At 51.1% G+C, this 25,202-nt stretch overlaps 1 protein-coding gene across 2 annotated transcripts; it reads right to left on the bottom strand.

The window, feature by feature from the left end:
* phip (PHIP subunit of CUL4-Ring ligase complex) lies at positions 1–25,202 on the bottom strand. 2 transcript variants are annotated; one of them, XM_084699479.1, is made up of 40 exons: positions 24,830–25,202; positions 24,668–24,726; positions 24,553–24,582; positions 24,339–24,398; positions 21,786–21,936; positions 21,431–21,529; positions 20,938–21,098; positions 18,900–19,121; positions 18,666–18,766; positions 18,510–18,580; positions 18,275–18,375; positions 17,751–17,791; positions 17,025–17,123; positions 16,204–16,360; positions 15,983–16,117; positions 13,702–13,830; positions 12,754–12,979; positions 12,371–12,499; positions 11,159–11,342; positions 9,826–9,925; positions 9,551–9,685; positions 9,287–9,390; positions 8,951–9,158; positions 8,702–8,812; positions 8,447–8,554; positions 8,112–8,236; positions 7,838–7,920; positions 7,566–7,677; positions 7,084–7,145; positions 6,524–6,679; positions 6,015–6,135; positions 4,550–4,675; positions 4,328–4,403; positions 4,140–4,205; positions 3,902–4,054; positions 3,420–3,572; positions 2,947–3,227; positions 2,394–2,641; positions 1,607–1,759; positions 1–1,518 (listed from the first exon to the last, which is right to left on the bottom strand). In XM_084699479.1, the coding sequence occupies exons 1-40, from the start codon at positions 24,975–24,977 to the stop codon at positions 818–820; spliced, it is 5,685 nt and encodes a 1,894-aa protein (XP_084555605.1). In that variant the 5' UTR covers positions 24,978–25,202; the 3' UTR covers positions 1–817. The 2 variants fall into 2 exon arrangements, with proteins under 2 accessions (XP_084555605.1, XP_084555606.1); XM_084699480.1 differs by having other exon boundaries at positions 6,524–6,676.

The raw sequence follows: 25,202 nt of genomic DNA, 5'->3' as shown, positions 1-25,202 counted from the left end.
GCAGAGGTCTGCTCTTCAGAGCACAGGAGAGCAGAGGTCTGCTCTTCAGAGCACAGGAGAGCAGAGGTCTGCTCTTCAGAGCACAGGAGAGCAGAGGTCTGCTCTTCAGAGCACAGGAGAGCAGAGGTCTGCTCTTCAGAGCACAGGAGAGCAGAGGTCTGCTCTTCAGAGCACAGGAGAGCAGAGGTCTGCTCTTCAGAGCACAGGAGAGCAGAGGTCTGCTCTTCAGAGCACAGGAGAGCAGAGGTTGTCGTGGGCATGCGGACACAGAGAATGGAAAACAATGGTACCCACTAACACCAAGGTGCACATTCAGTCTTTCCATTTGGTATTTCAGCACATGCACACACGCACGCACACACACACACACCCAAGGCTCCCCCAAAAAAGTCAGGATGAGGGGCCTGCCAGTATAGTCCTGCAGCCCAGAAGAACATGTGTGGGGTCCGGATCCTGGACAGCTGGAGGAGCAGACAGACAGAGACAGACAGACAGACAGACAGAGACAGACAGACAGACAGACAGACAGACAGACAGACAGACAGAGACAGACAGACAGACAGACAGTCCGGTGGGTGTTGATGTACGCAGGCTGCCTGGGGCCAGGAGAGGAGCAGAGGGAAGGATGAGGAAGAGGAGATGGGAGGATGAGAGGGGAAGCTCTGGGCACAGCTTTGTTTAGCAGCAGATAGACTGGCAGCGCCCCCCCACCCCCACCCCACACACAGCGGATCCAATCGCTTTGCTCCCTGTGGGGTTGTAGTCAGCCCCTAGACACCTCCCCTGTCTGTCCTGTGTGTCTGTTTGGTTGTTGTGGTTACCAGCCAATGAGATTGGCCTTGGCTTTCTCAGTGAGCTTGCGGACCCGCCCCTTAGAGGAGGTTCCAAAATTGATTGACGAGTCCTCAAACAACAGCTGTCTCTGCTCCTCCTCCGAGTCCTCCTCCACGTACCAGGCCGTCCGTCGCCCCTGGTTACGGGTCCGCATCGACCCCCCCACCTCGTCCTCGTCCTCCTCCTCCTCTGGGGAATCCCGCTGATGTGATTGGTGCGCAGCCTGCAAAGGGGAAGTGGTCTCATCGTTGAGTCGCCGGCAGCTCCTTCTCAGCGGAGAAGGGGATAGGTCAGATGAGCCTGGGGGCGGGGCTTCCTCAGTCCTGACCACTCTTGGCCTACCGCGTCGTGGCTTGGGGGTTGAAAGACCGGAGTCTGAAAGCACAGCCGTTTCCTGTGCTGAGGAGGAAGTCCCGCCCTCGTCCCCTGTGGATTGGTCCAGGTCATCGTCGGGGGCGGAGTTTCTCCTCATGGCCTCCAGCTCCTGCTTGCTCTTTCTGCCTCGTTTCTTGGGCGGTCGACCCCGGGGGTTACGGGCAGGGCTCACAGGGGTCATGACCTCTGGAGGGCTCGCTGGCGGCTCCGCTCTGGGTTTCCGTCCTCTCCTGCCCACGCCCAAGGTCACATGACTCCCGTGGCCATTTAGGTGAGGCGTAGACTGGGGGGAGGGGCTAGAGGGAGAGGCTGCAGAGACAGAGATATTAAGGATCTATACAACACAGTCTATCAAACTAGATATATTTTTTCTTATGACATTGCGTCGCCCTCTTACCGGGAGTGTGGCGAACGGGAGTCCGGAGTTTCCTCCGCATGCTGCTCCCTCCACTGCTGTCGGTAACGGGAGTGTGTCTGGAGCACTCAGGGGGGGCCGGAGACGGGGTGGGCCCGGAACTGTGGCCTCGCAGCGAGCGAGGAGGAGGGGGGTCTGAGGGGGATGGCACAAAACACACTTGTACACTTCTACAGGCGCTGGTACACTTCTACAGGCGCTGGTACACTTCTACAGGCAGCTGTACACTTCTACAGGCAATGTACACTTCTACAGGCGCTTATACACTTCTACAGGCGCTCATACACTTCTACAGGCGCTCATACACTTCTACAGGCGCTCATACACTTCTACAGGCGCTTGTACACTTCTACAGGCGCTTGTACACTTCTTCAGGCGCTTATACACTTCTACAGGCGCTCATACACTTCTACAGGCGCTCATACACTTCTACAGGCGCTCGTACACTTCTACAGGCGCTCGTACACTTGTACAGGCGCTTGTACACTTCTACAGGCGCTTGTACACTTCTACAGGCGCTTGTACACTTCTTCAGGCGCTTATACACTTCTACAGGCGCTTGTACACTTCTACAGGCGCTTGTACACTTCTACAGGCGCTTATACACTTCTACAGGCGCTCGTACACTTCTACAGGCGCTTGTACACTTCTACAGGCACTTGTACAGCTCTGCAACCACAAGACATCCCCTGTCAGAGAGGATCACCGGAGCTAGAAGGTCTAGGTATCGTAGCTTTTGTGTCTCCAGGCAGGCAGGACGCGTTCTCACCTGGAGGGCTGTGTGTGTTGCTCCCAGGTGTTTGTGAGGACCCCGGGGTGTGTGTGCCGTGCCGGGCCGTGCTGCGGGTGCGTCCAGGCGTGTGTGTGTCGGCCTTGCCGTTGAGCAGCTGGGGGGGCTGTCTGAGGGGCAGGTTCTGCCTGAGGGAGGGGGGCCGCGGGGGGGCCACCGGGGGGGGCGGGGCGGAGGTGTCAGCCCTCGTAGCCCCGCGTGATGACACGCGCTTCTTTCTCTCTGGGCTGGTGGGGGGAGGGACACGGGTTATATGCCAGAACACACACACGCTCACACACGCTCACACACGCTCACACACGCTCACACACGCTCACACACCCTCACACACCCTCACACACCCTCACACACTCTCACACACTCTCACACACCCTCACACACTCTCACACACTCTCACACACCCTCACACACTCTCACACACTCTCACACACTCTCACACACCCTCACACACTCTCACACACTCTCACACACCCTCACACACCCTCACACACTCTCGCACACCCTCACACACGCTCACACACTCTCACACTACCTGGATGCAGTGCTGCTGGCGGGAGAGTCACTCCTCCTCCTCCGCCTCTTCATGGCGTGTCGCGTTTGTCTGTCAGGGGCGTGTCGCGTCTGTCTGTCAGGGGCGTGTCGCGTCTGTCTGTCAGGGGCGTGTCGCGTCTGTCTGTCAGGGGCGTGTCGCGTCTGTCTGTCCGTCTGCCTGGTGAGACGGTCAGTCAGGCCGTGGATGGCCTTGTAGTCGTCCAGGATGGAGCTGACGTGCTCCTCGAACAGCGCAGAGAGACGCAGACTCATACTGTAGATCTGCACACACACATGAGACACCTCCATCACTAATGCACCCTGCCAGCGGCAGTATGTCGAAGAAAAATCATCAATATCGATAAGAACAATCATTAATATTCATTGGGATTATCCTGTGTGTCAGATCTATTGACCGTGCTTGAGCCATTAGACGGGACAGAAATGCCAAGAGAGCGTGCAGTTCAGCCTCACCCGGGACTTCTTGCTGGGCGTGTAGGCTCTGGAGTTGCTGAAGATGAGACGCACGTCTTTGCAAAGCTCCGTGGGAGATTTGTATTTCCCTGCCGCCAGAATGCTCCGCACCGTGCCAAAGTCCATGGGAGTGTCCACTATATGGAGGTAGTCCTGTCACACACACACACACACACACACACACACACACGGGTCAGGGTAGGGCGGCATAGGAGGAGAGAGAGAGAGACAGAGAAAGAGAGACAGACAGACAGAGACAGACAGACAGAGAGAGAGACAGACAGACAGACAGAGAGAGAGACAGATAGAGAGAGACTGACAGACGGACAGAGAGAGAGACAGACAGAGAGAGACTGACAGACGGACAGAGAGAGAGAGACAGACAGAGAGAGAGACAGATAGAAAGAGAGACAGCGAGATAGAGAGACAGAGAGAGACAGCTGGAGAGAGAGAGATGACACAGTAGGGGTGTCAGGCCTTACCGGGTACTCCTGCAGGTCGACAGGCTCTCTGAAGGGCTCAGAGTCCTCACACTGGAAGATTAGGTCCAGCAGCTCCTTGCAGCGCCCTCTCCAGGCCTGGGGGTCGTACGACGGCGGCCTGGTGCACAGCTGCCGCTTCATCGGACGCCGCGTCTGTAGACAGGATGTGACATCAGCAAGACGCACCACAGTATGGGCGGAGCAGTGTTTGTGATTGGAGGTGCGTTTGTTTGTTTACTTTCTGTTTCCTGGTGGAGGTCCCAGGAGCGTCGGTGTCTTCATCATCATCATCATCTTCATCATCCTGCATCGCCACGGAAACACAGATTGACAAAGATTCCCCGTGTTCAAAGACTGTGTACAGTCCAACATCGGTCTCTACTCAGTAATATTACGCACACAAACAAGTCACACACACACACACACCTCGTCCTCAGAGTCTGAGAAAGCTGTCTTCTTCATACTATTGTACAGGGGAATGATGTCAGTCAAGCTTTGGTCCCTGAAAGAGAGATAAAGAGAGAGAGGCGGGGGGGGGGGGGGGGCAGATGAAGAGAAATACAAAGAGATCAGACACAGTGCTCAGGTTCATTCATGAGTCATACAGATGGCCGTGATGGGAATTACTGCACACACACACACACGTACTTGATGAAGTGCAGCATGACGTCGGAGACAAACTTGGCCGTCGTGACGATGAAAGCTCCCGGCTCGTTGAAGGTCTGGGCGTTGTGTTCAATGTAACGCACCTCCCACATCAGAGAGGACATGCGTCTGGGGAAGACACACACAGGTAGTAACAGTCCTGATACACACACACTCAGATACACACACAGTCCTGATACACACACACTCAGATACACACACGTAGTCCTGATTCACACACACACACAGTCCTGATACACACACACTCAGATACACACACACAGTCCTGATTCACACACACTCAGATACACACACGTAGTCCTGATTCACACACACACACAGTCCTGATACACACACACTCAGATACACACACACAGTCCTGATTCACACACACTCAGATACACACACGTAGTCCTGATTCACACACACACACAGTCCTGATACACACACACTCAGATACACACACACAGTCCTGATACACACACACTCAGATACACACACGTAGTCCTGATTCACACACACACACAGTCCTGATACACACACACTCAGATACACACACACAGTCCTGATTCACACACACTCAGATACACACACGTAGTCCTGATTCACACACACACACAGTCCTGATACACACACACTCAGATACACACACACAGTCCTGATTCACACACACTCAGATACACACACGTAGTCCTGATTCACACACACACACAGTCCTGATACACACACACTCAGATACACACACACAGTCCTGATTCACACACACTCAGATACACACACGTAGTCCTGATTCACACACACACACAGTCCTGATACACACACACTCAGATACACACACACAGTCCTGATTCACACACACTCAGATACACACACGTAGTCCTGATTCACACACACACACAGTCCTGATACACACACACTCAGATACACACACGTAGTCCTGATTCACACACACACACAGTCCTGATACACACACACTCAGATACACACACGTAGTCCTGATTCACACACACACACAGTCCTGATACACACACACTCAGATACACACACGTAGTCCTGATTCACACACACACACAGTCCTGATACACACACACTCAGATACACACACGTAGTCCTGATTCACACACACACACAGTCCTGATACACACACACTCAGATACACACACACAGTCCTGATACACACACACTCAGATACACACACGTAGTCCTGATTCACACACACACACAGTCCTGATACACACACACTCAGATACACACACGTAGTCCTGATTCACACACACACACAGTCCTGATACACACACACTCAGATACACACACACAGTCCTGATACACACACACTCAGATACACACACACACACAGTCCTGATACACACACACTCAGATACACACACGTAGTCCTGATTCACACACACACACAGTCCTGATACACATATTCCTGACACACACACAAGCTCAGGCACACACTGCGCACCTGTAGAAGTGGTTCTCCAGCCTGTGGCGTATGGTGCTGAGGTCTGTCACGTAGGCTACGGCCGTGCAGTAGGTGGGGTACGCCTGCAGGTCCACCGGGAAGGAGAATGGAGCAGCCACATCTGAACACAGACCACAGGGAGGGAGGGGGTTCGTTCGTTAAGACAAGACTGGGTCACAGTTGCTAGCAAGATCTCTTCTCTAGATCCATCACCTTCAACTGTGTGAACACAAGTACAACCCTGTGAGTCAGGCAGCTATTAGGAAACAGAGAACCCAGAAGATCAGTGGATGAACTGGGTTTCTGTCCTGCAAGACCCTAACCACCACCAGGGGGAGCCAGTAACACCACAGCACAGTGTCAGTGAAGTCAAGTTTCCCGTTAAGCACAATGACTAACACCAGCTCATCTGTGGATGGGAAGCCATTGAGAACGGCCCGTTTCTGGGAAACATTCCCCGAGCGATGAGGTCAGAGTTAGTGGTGTGTCCCTGGCGGATGACGTCATACCGAGGGTGATCAGCTGGTCGATGGCTTTGATGATGCGCTCGCACTCCTGGGAGCGTGTGCGTGAGCCCCACTCTCCCTCCAGAGGGACGTAGAGCAGCTCCTTCTGCTCCTCCTCCGTCAGAGGGACGCTCTGGCCTAACTCGTCTGGAAACACTGCTATAGGGAGGGAGGGAGGGAGGGAGGGAGGGAGGGAGGGAGGGAGGGAGGGAGGGAGGGAGGGAGGGAGGGAGGGAGGGAGGGAGGGAGGGAGGGAGGGAGGGAGGGAGGGAGGGAGGGAGGGAGGGAGGGAGGGAGGGAGGGAGGGAGGGAGGGAGGGAGGGAGGGAGGGAGGGAGGGAGGGAGGGAGGGAGGGAGGGAGGGAGGGAGGGAGGGAGGGAGGGAGGGAGTTGAAGGAGGGAGGGAGGGAGGGAGTTGAAGGAGGGAGTTGAAGGAGGGAGTTGAAGGAGGGAGTTGAAGGAGGGAAGGAGCAGAAAGTATGAAAATACGCATGCAAAGATATCAGACAACAATTCATTGCGTGTGCGTGTGTGCGCCCGCCTGTGGGCGTGACCAAGTCTCACCCTCGTTGGGGATTGGTTCCATGTCCCAAGGACTCAGCTTCTCTGTGTCGCCGTTATCCCAGCTGAACAGGAAACGCATCATCACTTCCACTAACATACATTCATGCATGTCGTGATGTAAAGCTGGGCGTGTGGTGGTGTAAAGCTGGGCGTGTGGTGATGTAAAGCTGGGCGTGTGGTGATGTAAAGCTGGGCGTGTGGTGATGTAAAGCTGGGCGTGTGGTGATGTAAAGCTGGGCGTGTGGTGATGTAAAGCTGGGCGTGTGGTGATGTAAAGCTGGGCGTGTGGTGATGTAAAGCTGGGCGTGTGGTGATGTAAAGCTGGGCGTGTGGTGATGTAAAGCTGGGCGTGTGGTGGTGTAAAGCTGGGCGTGTGGTGATGTAAAGCTGGGCGTGTGGTGATGTAAAGCTGTATGTAAAGATGTATGAGGTGAGCAGGTAAGCAGGACGTCTCTGGGCCCCTCAGAGGACACCAAACCTACCAGACATTGAAGCACTGAAACAAGCTGTCAGGGTACTCGGGGTGCAGTGGCTCCTGGCTCTCTATCGTCCCAAACCACCACGCATCATCTATGACCGAGCGGAACCTGTCCCCTGCACACACACACACACAGTTAAATCCATCCCAGAGACAGAGACAGAGAGAGAGACAGAGAAGAGGAGAAAGAGAGAGAAGAGGAGAGAGAGAGAGAAAGAGAGGGAAAGAAAGAAGAGGAGAAAGAGATAAGAGGAGAAAGAGAGAGAAGAGACTGACCTATGGTCCACTCCCTGTCTCTGCCATCATCAAACTGCTGCCGCAGAACCAGGAAGTCAATCACATCAGGCATGTCGTGGTACCTATGGCAACACAGACCAACACCAGCGGCAGTTAACCTCCCCCAAGATCCACAGTGAATCATTGCTATTGGCTGGGCCTGGACTATGAGGGTAAGTTAATAGTGGCACATTTATTTCAGGTTTATTGGCCTTGAACTAATCTCATGATTAGAAAAATGAATGTGAGAATAAGAGGCAGAGTTTGGTCTTACTTCATGGAGAAGGATCCTCCCGTGAGCTTGGCTGTGTCAGTGTCCAGGAAGGACAGCTTCAGACAGCACAGTGTAGGAAGACCCACCTCATACTTGATACCCACAATCTTCATCAGCTCCTGCTCCTACACACACACACACACACAGATCAACACACCATCTCCCAGATTTACATTGACGTGTGACTTCTACTTTATCCTTTCACCTGTGCTCACACACACACACACACACACACACACACACACACACACACACACACACACACACACACACACACACACACACACACACACACACACACACACACACACGAGATGGCTATGACTAGTGTTTACCCTCAGCTCTATCTTGTGCCAGGGCTGCTTCTTAGGGTTAATGCTAAAGATCTTCTTCTGCTTGGCCATCTCCACGTAGGCCTCATGGCCCTGTCTGAAGTAATACACCTACACACACACACACACACACATTACAATATTGCTAGTAACCCCAAAACAACAGACACATATGCAGCTTTACACAAGTGAAAGTGTGCCCGTGAGATCATGTGTATCTAGAGACAGCATGTGTGTGTGTGTGTGTGTGTGTGTTACCTCGTCGCCCATCTGTGGTATGTAGGGACACCTCCGGGGGACAGTGTCTGTGATCCACGGAGACGGGAGCCACTCCTCAAGAATGAGCTCCTCCTCTCGAAACTCCGCCCTCTGAAACACACAGCACAGTCAGAGCTCCACCCCTCTGGGCCGCCCCGGACACAGAACAAGTGAGCACGCACACACAGCACAGTCACAGCTCCACCCCTCTGGGCCGCCCCGGACAAGAACAAGTGAGCCCACACACACCTTCCTCTTCTCCTTTGGCTTCTTCTTCTTTGGTAGCGCTTCGTCTTTGTCTGGCTTGTCCTTCTTCCTGTCTCTCTTCCTGTCTCTCTTCTTCTCTCCGTCCTCCTCCGAGCCGCTGCTCTTCTTCTTCACCCTCACGCTCTTCTTCGGTGGTTCCAGGTTGATCCCTGCGTCCGCCGTCCAGTCAGAGTAGTCGCTGGAGTAGTCGCTGCAGGCACCAGAGACCAGGTTGGACAGGGTGTTTGGTTTGTTAGTGAGTGTGTATGATGAGTGTGAGTGTGTGGTGTGTGTGTGAGTGTGTGAGTGTGTGTGTGAGTGTGTGTGTGTTGTTCAGACCTGGAGCTGCTGTGGTCGTCTGGCCAGGGCTCCTTCTCCTCTTCCTCCTTCTCCTTCTCTTCCTCAGAGGAGTTTCCATTTACAGGTAGGACTTCCACCTCGCCCTGCACACACACACACACACACACACAGTTAACATGTCGGCATCTCATAGGCATATCAGACATTAATAATCAACTAAAATGATTTGCTGCGAATAAAAACGAACTTAAAATATATCAGTTTGGATGTCTGCCCATGTGTTGTCCTGGTGACAGGAAATACCTCAGACGTGCTGTCGTCGTCGTCGGCGACATCGGCGCTCTCACGGCTCGTCTCCTCCACAGCGGCCCGCGTGTGGTAGCCATGGTTACTTTGGCTCCGCCTCCCCTCCTCGCCCACACTCTCCGGGTTGTGGACCTGAGGTAGATTAAGGGGCGGAATCTGCTGAGCACAACAGACCCCTGAAGATCCCTGAGCACCGCTCAGCGGGGCTGCGGATGTGTGTGAGTGTGTGTGTGAGTGTGTGTGTGTGTGAGTGTGTGTGTGAGTGAGTGTACCTTGGTTTCTCGGTGGGAGTGGATGGTGCGTCTTCTTCTCTCTGACCTGTAGATGTTGATCTCCTCCTCTCCCTTAGCCTCTCTCCACTCCACCTGTCGCCTGCCACACACACACACCTGGTCAGACTGCCCGCCTTCGCACTTTTCACCTGCTTCTTTCAACCTTAACTGTGTGTGTGTGTGTGTGTGTGTGTGTGTATATGAGTGTGTGAATAAGTGTACGAGGTGGGTGTGCGTGTAGAGGTGTGTGTGTGTATGAGTGTGTGTGTAGGTAAATCAGGTGTGTATGTATGAGTGTGTGTAGGTGAATCAGGTGTGTGTGTATGAGTGTGTGTAGGTGAATCAGGTGTGTGTGTATGAGTGTGTGTAGGTGAATCAGGTGTGTGTGTATGAGTGTGTGTAGGTGAATCAGGTGTGTATGAGTGTGTGTAGGTGAATCAGGTGTGTATGAGTGTGTGTAGGTGAATCAGGTGTGTATGAGTGTGTGTCGGTGAATCAGGTGTGTGTGTGTATGAGTGTGTGTAGGTGAATCAGGTGTGTATGAGTGTGTGTAGGAGAATCAGGTGTGTATGAGTGTGTGTGTAGGTGAATCAGGTGTGTATGAGTGTGTGTAGGTGAATCAGGTGTGTGTGTGTATGAGTGTGTGTAGGTGAATCAGGTGTGTATGAGTGTGTGTAGGAGAATCAGGTGTGTATGAGTGTGTGTGTAGGTGAATCAGGTGTGTATGAGTGTGTGTAGGAGAATCAGGTGTGTATGAGTGTGTGTAGGAGAATCAGGTGTGTATGAGTGTGTGTGTAGGTGAATCAGGTGTGTATGAGTGTGTGTAGGAGAATCAGGTGTGTATGAGTGTGTGTGTAGGTGAATCAGGTGTGTATGAGTGTGTGTAGGTGAATCAGGTGTGTATGAGTGTGTGTAGGTGAATCAGGTGTGTATGAGTGTGTGTAGGAGAATCAGGTGTGTATGAGTGTGTGTGTAGGTGAATCAGGTGTGTATGAGTGTGTGTAGGAGAATCAGGTGTGTATGAGTGTGTGTGTAGGTGAATCAGGTGTGTATGAGTGTGTGTGTAGGTGAATCAGGTGTGTATGAGTGTGTGTGTGTGTGTGTAGGTGAATCAGGTGTGTATGAGTGTGTGTAGGTGAATCAGGTGTGTATGAGTGTGTGTAGGTGAATCAGGTGTGTATGAGTGTGTGTAGGAGAATCAGGTGTGTATGAGTGTGTGTGTAGGTGAATCAGGTGTGTATGAGTGTGTGTAGGTGAATCAGGTGTGTATGAGTGTGTGTAGGTGAATCAGGTGTGTATGAGTGTGTGTAGGTGAATCAGGTGTGTGCGTCACCTGACAGTGGCGTCCTCCAGCTCAGGCACTAGGACCCTGCGGCTCCAGGCTACCAGGTCTCTCTCCGTGGCCATCTGGCTGCGGGGGGCGTTGCTGTGCATCTGCCTCACGCCCTCAATCTGCCCGCTCCGCCGCAGGCCCACGTTGGGGGGCGAGTGCACCTCGGAGGGGGAGCCCACAGAGCCTGGGGGGAGGGGCATCACCACGTGACTGACAGGAGATGGACCAATCAGTTTGAAGGTGTTTGTGGGTTTCTGGGTGAGGGTGCGTGGGTGTGTATATCTGGGGGTGTAACAGTACATGTATTTGTATTGAACCGAAACAGTTCGGGCGTCACGGTTCGGTGCATGAAATTACGCGGAGAATGCACGAATAATAAAAATAAATAAAACTTGCGTGAAAGTTAATTAATGTGATGCGGAACTACTGTTAGATACTCGTGTTCTTTAGGGACACCTAATCTGTAGCCCCGCTTTAGCTCTGAAGCTTTGAATGGCGCCGCTGTGAGTCAGTCAGAGATAGCTAGCCGCGCTAAGGACGAGTATAGATAGAGGACCCGCCGGCCTCTTTAAGATCGCACGTTTGGGAAAACGTAGGTTTCCCATTCAGTTCCAGTAGTACAGGCGAGAGAGTGATGGATGAGACGAGCGCTGTGTGTCGGCGTTGATCAGCAGTAGTGGGGACTGTGAGTGGAAATACATCTAACATGCTAACGCATGTAGCGCACCTGGATAACAGCATGTGCTAAATGACTAAACATATCCAACGCCTTCACCCAGGGGTGCCAATCACTGGAGACAAAAGAAAAACTGTCCAACTTTTCCTCCCTACAGTGCTTAACCTGCCTTTAGATACACATACAAATAGGGCCCAAAAAATCACTGACGCAATCGGAATTTACACGTCATTTTCAATGCGCCCGTATTCACTTGTAGAGAAACCTTGTTTGTTTTGCTTTTCCCTCCGTTGTACCAAACTCGTACAGAACCGTGATGTCTGAACCGCGGTATGAACCGAACCATGACTTCAGTGTACCGTTCCACCCCTAGTGTGTATATGTATATATGTGTCTGTGTGAGTTTGTGTATGTGTGTGTGTGTGTCTGTGTGGGTTTCTGGGTGAGGGTGCGTATATATATGTGTGTGTGTGTGTGTGTGGGTTTCTGGGTGAGGGTGCATATAGATGTTTGTGTCTGTGTGTGTGTGTGTGTACCTCTGCTGGCCCTGCTGTGTGTGGGGTCAGTGGAGCGTCTCTGATCCTGTTCCTGTTGCAGTCTCTGGATCATACTGTCCAGGGCGCTGCCCCCCTCCTCCGCCTGCTCGCTCACCACCTGGTTCAGACCTGGAGGGGGGGGGGGGGGGTCAGTCAACACCAAACACACAATAGAGAGAAGGCTCTAAGGTCTATGTGAGAGCGAGCGAGAGGGAGCAAGAGCGAGCGAGAGCGAGAGAGAACATGCAAAACAAAATAGAGAGAAGGTGTATGTCTGTGTGTGGGAGAGAGAGTGAGAGACGAACAGACAGAAAAAATCATGTGGCAGCACCCAGCAGGCCTGACCCCCAGCCCGGGGGGGGGGTGTCTGTGTGGGCTCCTACCCGACGAAGTGACCCCCATCTGGGGGATGAGCTGCTCCTCCCTGCAGCTCTCCCTCCCGGGGACCAGGCGCTGGTAGCGGGTGGGGTGGGGGTTCCCGTCCACGTCCACCAGGAAGGGCGGGGGCATGAGGTGGGGCGCCTGCTGGGTCTGCTCGTCCAGGACGTAGTTGTTGGCGTCACGGATCAGCGGGCGGTAGTCTGTGTGGAAGAACATCTGATCTGCAATCTGAGACAGAGAGAGAGAAGGATCAGGAGGAGGAGGGAGAGAGAAGAATCAGGAGGAGGAGAGAGAGAGAGAGAGAGAGAGAGAGAGAGAGAGAGAGAGAGAGAGAGGGAGAAGAGGAGGGAGGGGAGGAGAGAGAAAAAAGGTGAGGAGAGGAGAGAGAGGAGGGAGGAAAGGACAGGCGTGAGGAGAGATGAGATTAGAGAGAGGAGAGGAGACAGGAGAGGTGAGATGAGAGAGGAGAGGAGGGAGGGAGGAGAGATGAGAGAGGAGAGGGGAGAGGAGGGAGGGAGAGAGGAGAGATGAGAGAGGAGAGGGGAGAGGAGGGAGGGAGGAGAGATGAGAGAGGAGAGGAGGGAGGGAGGAGAGATGAGAGAGGAGAGGGGAGAGGAGGAGAGATGAGAGAAGAGAAAGGAGGGGTAGAAAATAGCAGAGTGAAGAGAGACACAGAGATGAGAAAGAAATATAGGTGAAGTCTTTCTCCATGTGGGTCAGAACAGTTCACTTAGAGAGGTAGGCTGCCAAAGACAGTGAAATCAGAGGGAGACAGTGTGCCTGTCTTAGCTCCTGAAGCTGTTCAGAAGTGAAGGATGCAGCCCTCACACACACACACACACACACACACACCACTCAGTGGGCTGAGAGTGAGTGCAGAGCGCCTGTGTGGTTAGGCAACAGCAGGGAGCGTGGAGGCACCACGGTGCGGGGCGGTTCCGAGGCGCTACCTTGTCGTATTTGCTGCTGGAGCCGAAGCCGAAGATGAGCAGGTGTCCGTGAGAGTCTGTGGCAGCAAAGTGCTGTCCGTCTGGACTGCACTTACAGTCAAACACCGCGCCGTGGCCCTGGCCCTCGATCTGCACACAGCAAACACAGCAAACATGAGGCCATCGCACGCGCTCACACACCCTCCGTACAGGTATAGGGGATAGAGGATGGCTCAGGAGTGGAGCATTCGACTGCAGGTTCAAATCCCCCCCACTCGTACACCACTTTGGATCGAAGCCTCTGCTAAATCAATAACATTGTTTTCATCGTTATTATTTATGCTCCACAACACTGGCGTCGGGACTGAAATAGCCCACGGCCGTGGTGTCTGAGGCGGTCCATACCGCTGGGCCCAGTGAGCAGCAGAGGATCCTGATCACCCCCCTGATCCTGGTATTAATCACCCCCCTGATCCTGGTATTAATCACCCCCCTGATCCTGGTATTAATCACCCCCTGATCCTGGTATTAATCACCCCCCTGATCCTGCTATTAATCACCCCCCTGATCCTGCTATTAATCACCCCCCTGATCCTGGTATTAATCACCCCCTGATCCTGGTATTAATCACCCCTCTGATCCTGGTATTAATCACCCCCCTGATCCTGGTATTAATCACCCCCCTGATCCTGGTATTAATCACCCCTCTGATCCTGGTATTAATCACCCCCTGATCCTGGTATTAATCACCCCTGATCCTGGTATTAATCACCCCTGATCCTGGTATTAATCACCCCCCTGATCCTGGTATTAATCACCCCCCTGATCCTGGTATTAATCACCCCCCTGATCCTGGTATTAATCACCCCCTGATCCTGGTATTAATCACCCCCTGATCCTGGTATTAATCACTCCCTGATCCTGGTATTAATCACCCCCTGATCCTGGTATTAATCACCCCCCTGATCCTGGTATTAATCACCCCCTGATCCTGGTATTAATCACCCCCTGATCCTGGTATTAATCACCCCTCTGATCCTGGTATTAATCACCCCTCTGATCCTGGTATTAATCACCCCCTGATCCTGGTATTAATCACCCCCCTGATCCTGGTATTAATCACCCCCCTGATCCTGGTATTAATCACCCACTGATCCTGGTATTAATCACCCCCCTGATCCTGGTATTAATCACCCCCCTGATCCTGGTATTAATCACCCCCTGATCCTGGTATTAATCACCCCCTGATCCTGGTATTAATCACCCCCTGATCCTGGTATTAATCACCCCCTGATCCTGGTATTAATCACCCCCTGATCCTGGTATTAATCACCCCCTGATCCTGGTATTAATCACCCCCTGATCCTGGTATTAATCACCCCCTGATCCTGGTATTAATCACCCCCTGATCCTGGTATTAATCACCCCCCTGATCCTGGTATTAATCACCCCCTGATCCTGGTATTAATCAAATCACCCCTCTGATCCTGGTATTAATCAAATCACCCCTCTGATCCTGGTATTAATCACCCCACTGATCCTGGTGTTAATCACCCCTCTGATCCTGGTATTAATCACTCCTCTGATCCTGGTATTAATCACCCCTCTGATCCTGGTATTAATCACCCCTCTGATCCTGGTATTAATCACCCCTCTGATCCTGGTATTAATCACCCCTCTGATCCTGGTATTAATCACCCCTCTGATCCTGGTATTAATCACCCCTCTGATCCTGGTATTAATCACCCTTCTGATCCTGGTATTAATCACCCCTCTGATCCTGGTATTAATCACCCCTCTGATCCTGGTATTAATCACCCCTCTGATCCTGGTATTAATCACCCCTCTGATCCTGGTATTAATCACCCCTCTGATCCTGGTATTAATCACCCCACTGATCCTGGTGTTAATCACCCCTCTGATCCTGGTATTAATCACCCCTCTGATCCTGGTATTAATCACCCCTCTGATCCTGGTATTAATCACCCCTCTGATCCTGGTATTAATCACCCCTCTGATCCTGGTATTAATCACCCCTCTGATCCTGGTATTAATCAGCCCTCTGAGCTGCCTTGCTCCCTTCTCCCTCAGACATCCTGCCTGTCACACTGTCCTCAGTTACCATAGAGACAAAGTCAGGATGTAAAACAATGACCCGAGTGAAGGACGCTCTCACACGCAGATCAGCTATCCAGGTACTTCCCACGCACACACACACACACACACACACACACACACACACACAACCGTTGTAGCATGGCTGAGACAGAGAAAGAGAGAGAGGACAGTAGAGAACCCTCACCATGTTGAAGTAAGAGCGGATCTTCACTCCCCTGGCCAGGTCCCACACGATACAATTCCCATCATGCCCCGCAGAGAAGAGGATTCTGGGATCGAAGGGGTGGGGCTCCAGGACAAACACTTCATCCTCATGGCCCTGTACGGCCACCAAGAAACATCATCCATCAATACTAGCCGCTGATGGTGGTGTGGGAGTGCGTGTGTGCGAGCGTGCGTGCGTACCATAAGGACATGAATGAGGTTTCCTGTGGTGGAGTTCCAGACCTTCAGTGTCAGGTTGTTGGCAGCAGTGATTACCGTGCTGTCATGGCGATCCCATGCTACCATGGTAACCTTCAGCTTGGTCACCTTGTCTTCCAACGGAGGGGGGTTGTACTTCCTGCAGGGGGAGAGAGGGGGGGGGGGTAAATATCAGAAGTTTTGTTGCAACAAAGGAAAACATTGTAACAGCCATCATCATGTAGTCATGAGTCAAGGGAGTTTCACATGAATCATCAGAGAGAGAGAGGCCATCTGTGAAGTAAGTGTTTGAGTGTGTCTGCATAGTGTATGTGTCTGCATGTGTCTGCTTAGACTGTTGCTCTTGTTGGTTAGTGGTAGCTGATTTCAACTGTTGTATTCTATTCTATTTTAGTTAATCCTATGTTTTTTTTATTGCTTTCCTACAGGTACACTTGCACTTAGAGATTCATGTTGTTTAATTGTAACTTGCTTAACCACATGCTCTTATGGTTTCTTCCCTTTAGCACTTATTTTTGGGTTGTTCACAATATCTACTTCTTGTTTTGGCTACCCACAATACTATGGGGCTATCTTGTTGTTATTATCAGTGACCTATGCACTTTGTAAAGCTCTCTCTTGGAAGTCGCTTTGGATAAAAGCGTCTGCTAAATTAATAAATGTAAATGTAAATGCATAGTGTGTATGTGTCTGCATAGTGTGTGTATGTGTCTGCATAGTGTGTGTGTGTGTCTGCATAGTGTGTGTGTGTGTCTGCATAGTGTGTGTGTGTGTCTGCATAGTGTGTGTGTGTGTGTACATACCCAGGCAGTTTGGTCTGCATGTCCAGTAGAATGCTCCTCCAGCCCTGTTGTTGCAGCTGCCAGATCCGTGCAGTACCATCTCTGCTGCCACTTACAAACCTGCCACACACACACATGCAATAGTTACATAAACATTACGGGCACTGCTACTGATAAGCACCGTCTTTCTTCTCCTCCTCTTCAACCTTGACCTCTCTCTCTCTCCCACCCTTTCCTCTCCCTCTCCTCCTCTCCCTCTCTCTCACCCTTTCCTCTCTCTCTCACTCCCTTTCTCTCTTCCTCCCTTTCTCTCACTCTATCACTCCCTCTCTCTCACTCTTTCTTCTCTCACTCCCTCTCTCTCCCTCCTCCTCTTCCCCTCTGTAATTCTCTCTCTCCCTCTTCCCCTCACTGCAGATTAAGAATTTAGGAATTTCAGCTGAATGTGTTATTCTGCAAACGCCACACACACATACACTAAATACGCTGCTAATGTGTTTTGTGTGTGTGTGTGTGTGTGTTTTGTGTGTGTGTGCTTTGTGTGTGTGTGTTTTGTGTGTGTGTGTTTTGTGTGTGTGTGTTTTGTGAGCATGTATGTGTGTATATGTGTTTATCAGTGCAGGTGTAGACAGAATGATGGTAGTGTTTCTGCTGACAGCACAAAGTCCCGTTACAACACCCCTCAGACCCAGAACACCACACAAAACACCCCCACAAAACACACACACACGCTTAAAAACACCTTACCTGTCACTGCAGTTGGAGAACTGGATACTGTCAACCTTGTCCTGCAGGGAAATAGAAGGTTGGGGGTGAGTGGATGGGATGAGTACGAGGGAGGAGGCTGAATGCCGTCACAGTGGATGGGATGAGTACGAGGGAGGAGGCTGAATGCCGTCACAGTGGATGGGATGAGTACGAGGGAGGAGGCTGAATGCCGTCACAGTGGATGGGATGAGTACGAGGGAGGAGGCTGAATGCCGTCACAGTGGATGGGATGAGTACGAGGGAGGAGGCTGAATGCCGTCACAGTGGATGGGATGAGTACGAGGGAGGAGGCTGAATGCCGTCACAGTGGATGGGATGAGTACGAGGGAGGAGGCTGAATGCCGTCACAGTGGATGGGATGAGTACGAGGGAGGAGGCTGAATGCCGTCACAGTGGATGGGATGAGTACGAGGGAGGAGGCTGAGTGTCGTGTTTAGAGGGGCCTTGGGAGATCCTCACGACACACGTGAACCTAAGCGTGTTTCTAGAAAGTTCTGTCCTACCGTGTGGGACTCCAGCTCAGAGATCTTCTCTGGTTGACCCGAGCCAAAGTAGTACACTCGGATCATGTGATCTGTGCTTCCTGTGGCCAGGAACATTCCACCTGGGGAGAGCACATGTACGTACGCACACACGCCCACACACACACACACGTACAGACACACCCAAATTAGACAGACGTCCTGTATTATTTTCAACCCATCCTGACTGGGTGATGGTGTTGTCATGGCTGCGTACCTGCACTGAAGGAAGAGCAGATCATCTGAACCCCTGGTCTGGAGCGCTCCGTGAACTTACTGGGCCTCTGACTGGAGACACACAGACCAGCCGTCAGCACCACTGTGTGTGTGTGTGTGTGTGTGTGTGAGGAGAGCGTGGAGGCGTGAGTCTCACCTGAACTTCAGTGTGCATGCGTCCCACTGCCAGAAGCAAATGGTGGCGTCTCCTCCCGTTGAGGACAGGTAGCGCTTAGACCCGCTACACAGAGGAGAGAACTGCAAACAACCAATGAGAGGTCAGAGAACTGCAAAACCACCAATCACAGGACAGATACCGTCAAATAACCAATTAGAGATGGGAGAGCTGAAACACACACAGACACACACACACACACACACACACACTCACCTGTAGCGAGGTGATGGAGGCGGCATGCCCCTCCAGCACAGCGAGGGGGGCACAGGTCTGCAGACACCACACCCTGATGGTCTTGTCACAGCTGCCCGCGGCCAGCATGGTGTTCTCGTAGCTCACAGCCATGTCGGAGATCTCGGCCGCGTGGCCCCGCAGGGTGGCCAGCAGCCGCCCGCTATCCGTCCCCCAGATCTTCACCAGGCAGTCGTCAGAGCCCTGAAGCAAACGCACCAGTAGGATTACAGATCCAGGAGGCAAGAGATCCACGTGGTCGTCCCATCGCCTCGAGCCGCTACCGTCAACCCGGGAGACGCTGATCAATACGTCCATCTGGCAATCGATGGTTCAAACTCTGCGCTCGATCATCGATCAGGAATAAATCGCTGTTGGCGTGGACAATCAGTCAGGCGGTTGATTGAAGACTGAGGGATGGAGGTGGAATGAGCACCCGGCCCTCACCTGTGCCGTCCAGACCAGCCGGGCTGAAGACACACCACTAACTATCCTGTCAATACATGACGCGTTTGATCCATAATCTTATTTCGTTTATCAGATGTTCAATAATAGAAGCAACACTAAGCTCCATAACTCAGGAGGATACATAAATAGATACAAATAGAAGAAAGATCTATCTATTTAAAAAAATATAAACTTATGATAAAGGCAGCGAGGGAAAAAATATGTAAGCGAGGGATGGGGAGAATTAGAAAGGGAGTGAATTTGAATTCTGGCAGTTAGCCAGCGCCTAAGAGGAAACATTTATTCTTCAGTTGATGAAACAGAGAAAGATAGTGTGAGAGAGAAAGAGTGTGTGAGAGAGAGAGAGAGAGAGAGAGAGATAGATAGAAACTGAAAATATGGCAGAGCACGCAAAGAGAGAAGGGTGAAAGGAGACAGAGAAAGAGAGAAAGAGAGAGACAGAGTCAATCTAATCCGCCTTCAACAGCACCTCTCCCAGCAGCCATTTCTGGAGATTTAAAAACTGAGAGCAGAAAATGGAGTAGCAGCAGGCATCAGTGTTAGCATCGGACCTGAGTTAGCATCAGATCTGAGTTAGCATCGGACCTGAGTTAGCATCAGATCTGAGTTAGCATCGGACCTGAGTTAGCACAGCATCCGAACAAGATCAGACAACACTGCCAGAACTGACATCTCAACCCCGCCTAGAGGTCAAAGGTCATAATGATCCTTCACAGACAGCTCCTCTACCTCCAGACAGTTCCATACTCAACAGCTCCGGCCCAGCCAGCCAGGCCTGCCGACCAGGCGCCCTGACCAGGCGCCCTGACCGAGCCCCCTGACCAGGCGCCCTGACCAGGCGCCCTGACCAGGCGCCCTGACCGAGCCCCCTGACCAGGCGCCCTGACCAGGCGCCCTGACCGAGCGCCCTGACCAGGCTCCCTGACCAGGCGCCCTGACCGAGCGCCCTGACCAGGCTCCCTGACCAGGCGCCCTGACCGAGCGCCCTGACCAGGCTCCCTGACCGAGCGCCCTGACCGAGCGCCCTGACCAGGCGCCCTGACCGAGCGCCCTGACCAGGCGCCCTGACCAGGCGCCCTGACCAGGCTCCCTGACCGAGCCCCCTGACCGAGCGCCCTGACCGAGCGCCCTGACCAGGCGCCCTGACCGAGCGCCCTGACCAGGCGCCCTGACCAGGCGCCCTGACCAGGCTCCCTGACCGAGCCCCCTGACCGAGCCCCCTGACCGAGCCCCCTGACCGAGCGCCCTGACCCGAGCGCCCCGCCCCCTGGGTCCTACAGAGACCCAGACTCAATCTGGACAAAGACCTCTTTAATAATGGCAATGAAAACCATGCGTGAATATGTCCCAGCATTCCAGATGCTCTGGTCACACACACACACATATTCACGTCCTGCAGAGCAGAGAGAACCTCCATAAGATTTGGTTACACGCAAACATCCCACACACACACACACACACACACGCAGACATACACGCCTTGTACACACCAGAAGCTCTCCAAACACACACAGCATATATGCTCACACAAACACACACACACGGTTCTTACAGTGAAGATGCGTCGTCCTGTCCTGTCGAATGTCACACAGTACACTGACGACAGGTGTCCCAGAATCCTCTTATGCATCTTCATGTGCTGGTAGACCGCTGTGGGCAGCAGCTGGCCCAGACGGTACGAGCCGTTCAGCCGACGCCCGTGACTCGTCTCCACTGTACAGAACAGAGAGAGAGAGAGAGAGAGAGAGAGAGAGAGAGATCACACATACAGAGCGAGAGGTCACATGCACAGAGAGAGAGAGAGAGGTCACACACACACACAGAGAGAGAGAGAGAGAGAGCGAGAGAGAGAGAGAGAGAGAGAGAGGTCATCAGTACTCTCAGTCTCTTAATCAGAAACAGCATTTGTTAAGTAGTTGTTGAAATGAATCCATATCCCTCATTTGTTAGTATTGTCTTCTTCCTCCCTATGCTCTGGTGTCCGTCCTGTGAATGACCCTGGTATTCCAAGCCCAGCCCAGCCCACCCTGCCCAGCAGCACCTACCGATGTTGGGGGGGCTCCCGTAGATGATGGGGGGCTCTGGAGGTCGGCCACAGTGCAGGGCTGCCAGGGCAGAGCCCTTCCACACCACATGCTTACAGCCTGCAGCACAAACATGATACAATAAGATCCCACACTCTTATTTAGATTGTGTGTGTGTGTGTGTGTGTGTACAAAATGTGTGTGCATGTGTTTAGGTAGTGTGTGTGTCTGTCTGCATGTATATGGGTTAATCTGTGTGTAAGTGTAAGTGAGTGTGTGTCTGTGTGTTAGTGTGTGTAAGTGTAAGTGAGTGAGTGTCTGTGTGTTAGTGTGTGTAAGTGTAAGTGAGTGAGTGTCTGTGTGTGTGTGGACCTACTCTTGCTGGTCCTCAGCAGGTCCTGCCGTCCAGCCCCCAGCAGGCTGTGGACTCCAGGAACGCTGGCCGGGACTTCCTGCTCCAGCAGGGGACACACCCTGGAACACACCTGCAGCAGGTGGTCAGGACGGACGTGCCCATACAGCTGCACCTGCACACACACGCAAGAACATACACAGTTACACAAGCACATACACCCAAACACACACACACGCAAGCAAGAACATACACACAGTCACACAAGCACATACACCCACACACACACACACGCACGGACGCAGGAACATACACACAGTCACACAAGCACACACGCAGTCACACACACATTAAAGACACAATTCTGTAAAAAGCCTATTAACTGCAAGCATCGGTGTGGACTGAACCGTTTCTTAAGAGTTTACTGTTCCATATTGTATCACTATATGCACATCTCTTGAAATGCATGACCTAGTTCTGTTCAATGACAAATATGTCTCCCTATACCAACAAAAAAAGAAAACGCTGGTAAAAAAAATACATTTATACAAGATGACTCTTTACAAAAGGACATCAGATCTGTCCATTTTGGATGGAAAATACATTTGTTTTCTCACACACAAGCACACACACAAATATCAACACAGACCTACTCTACACTTCTTATTGAATGAAACGTGTTTTCCCTTCCCTTTTATCTTTGCATTTAGCACGGCTGATTCCTTCCACTGCACACACAATTAATGACCTCTTAATTGCCTTGAACATCGTCGCTGGTTCACAGACGTGATCTGTTTTTATATGCACTCGCAGTCACACAGGAACACGCCCACCTCCACACACACTTCCACACAGCATGTGGCCCAGACAAGGCTCAGGCAGGCGGCAGGCCGTGCGGAGGAGCAGCAGGACAAACTGGTTCATAATCCTGCACAGGACAGTAAGCCTCACACACCAACACCAACACCCACTACTGTAATAACTGAGACAGCTTGTTAGGATTAACTAATTTAAAACAGATAAGTGAATTTTATGCCTAATCATTACATTAAACAACTGTCAATATGGCCCTACTCATCAACAAACATAAAATCAATGAGTTGACAAACGAACTCGGAAAAAAATATGGATACAAATAATAATGATAATTGCTAATGACCTATTAATAAATTGCTAATAGGCTACTTATGATTTGACATTCAAACTAAGGACACATTCACAAATGTCAATACAATAAATGGCTATGATTATACCACCAGTTGTTTCTTCTACACTTTTGTATTCATTTAAAGTAGGTCAATATCAATAATTATTATTAACATTGTTAATTACCACTAGATGTATCAAATACTAATGTCTTCATAAGTAACGATCAAACGAATAGACTGGATTATTTTATGTAGGCTACGTATGCTCGTATGTAATTTCACATAATGAGATATAACGATGTTAATATATCAAATTCTCTAACGTCTTATTTCTTTTTGTCTGATAATTGAGAGCATGTCGCATTTCAAGACGAGACGCGGAGGAATTATCCACAATAGACATGCAGGAGACAGGAGGCACGGCCGCGTCACTGCTCCGCTCGGAGGCGGAGGGGGAACGCGGGGAGTGGAAAGAGCCGAGCATAAAAAAACAGTCAGACAACGTCAATAATGTTCTAAACCTATATATTTAAATCTACTTGAGTCTGCAGCCCCCGTTGACGCCTGATGGGTGTAGCACTGATGCGTGTAAGCGAAAAATAGTTGTCTAGCCAAAATAAGAACAAAACTGGTATTATTTCGTATATAGGGTATAGGTCAATCCTTTCACAAATTGCAAACAATTTAAAACTTTCAAAACGCTAAAAAAAAATATGAACACAGGCAATCCTTCTCTTAGCCCTAAACAAGTGTCACACTGAAAGTGCATTAATACTCTCCACGCCCTCTTGCGTTAAAACATGCATTGAAAAAGCACTGGTTATTTACCTGTCAATTAACACGCAAATTAAAACGCTATAAAATAACACCAGCCTACGTTACCTCTCATCTGCACATTATGTCTAGATCTCGCTCTTCTTTTGCCCCGGTGTAACACACTCCCCAGCTCTCCCATGTCCACATCTCTTCAATTTGACTCTGACCAAATAAAGCTGTATTTCAATCCAAGCGAATTTTTAAAACACTGTTTATATTCTGCTAAAAGTAGTGTTTCAACTAGTCCCCTTGTGTGTTTTACCCACACAGACTATGGCTATCGCAGGACACGAGAGCCTCCATCTCGTGCTATGGCGCAGGAGTCCCTCCTCCGGATCCTCGCGCTCCTACACCACAACACTCATGACGTACCAACATTTCACATACATTTGTCTCAACTATTTACATCTTTTGGGCATGCATCTCACAAAACTCACACATCATGATTCACTGGATCCCCGGACTCGACCTTTTAGTGCCATGTGACCCCGATTTGTTTCAGTTTTCTAGGTAAAGTGGATTTGAGTTTTTTTCCTCTAGAATAAAAATTGCGGGAAATTCAATTTATATTTTGCTCTCTAAAAACTTTTTCTCAGTTATAGTGCTCCCTTACCAAATTTTCGTATGTCCCAGGGTGTTCCTTCCCCGTCCAGTCCAGTCTTTTGGGCAGAAGCTGCGACAGGGAAACAATGTTGAGCACGGTCAGTCCGTCTATAAATGTACCCAGTTATGGTTTTTAAAGATTAAATGAGAAATCTGTGTGAAAGCAACATCACAAACTACAGCGTGTACAGACAGATTCAACCCGAGCAGACACAGTTGCTTACCTCCTTCTCTTCCACCTCTCTTATCAGGGTCTGGAATTACAACACAAATACAAAAACATGGAACTATCCAATCTTAAAAACATTACAAATGATCTTATAATACCAAAATACAAACCTCTGCTGCGTTTTGACACGGTCCGGCTTCTAGAAACCGGGCTATTAGGAAGTACAGTTCTGTTCGGGGGGAGAGGACGAGAGCAGTGTTAGAGGAGGGCGAAGAAGAAATTTAGGTAAATCTAAACCTACCAATGTCACATATCCAGATTTCTCTACTCACCCGATTTCAACTGCACGACGTGTTTACTCTCTGTAGCCATTTTGATGTTGTTTAGTATGGCTGGCAGGGCAGCGCCAGACTCAGTACTAGGTTTAGGTGGCTGCCCTGAGCTGTCACTGTTTATCCACCAGGAAGAGAGCTCCACCATTCAGCTACACACAGCCACTGCTTACAAGCAGATCCGGCTGCGTCTGTATCCTTACGCGTTGTGGACAATTAGTACTTCACATGTGCTCAGTCTTAAACATAATTTGATATACTTGAAATAACCACCTTTAAAAGCATATGCGATTGGTACTAGAGTCTTCCGTTCATATCGCTGCTTGTACACAGTCATAGCGCTGCGTTTTCGCTTTCCCTCCCCCTTCCCCCT

Source organism: Hypomesus nipponensis, chromosome 6, assembly GCF_054491055.1.
Source record: "Hypomesus nipponensis isolate SF chromosome 6, ASM5449105v1, whole genome shotgun sequence".
NCBI lineage: Eukaryota > Metazoa > Chordata > Actinopteri > Osmeriformes > Osmeridae > Hypomesus > Hypomesus nipponensis.
This window is presented reverse-complemented; position numbering and strand designations above follow the sequence as displayed.

Coding starts and splice junctions, on each gene's coding strand:
- phip (XM_084699479.1), bottom strand. CDS start 24,977: ATGGTGGAGCTCTCTTCCTGGTGGATAAACAGTGACAGCTCAGGGCAG. Junction 18,376..18,509: donor CTGCTCTTCCTTCAGTGCAG/GTACGCAGCCAT, acceptor TGCTCTCCCCAG/GTGGAATGTTCCTGGCCACA. Junction 8,813..8,950: donor AGCCAAAGGAGAAGAGGAAG/GTGTGTGTGGGC, acceptor TGTGTGTTTCAG/AGGGCGGAGTTTCGAGAGGA.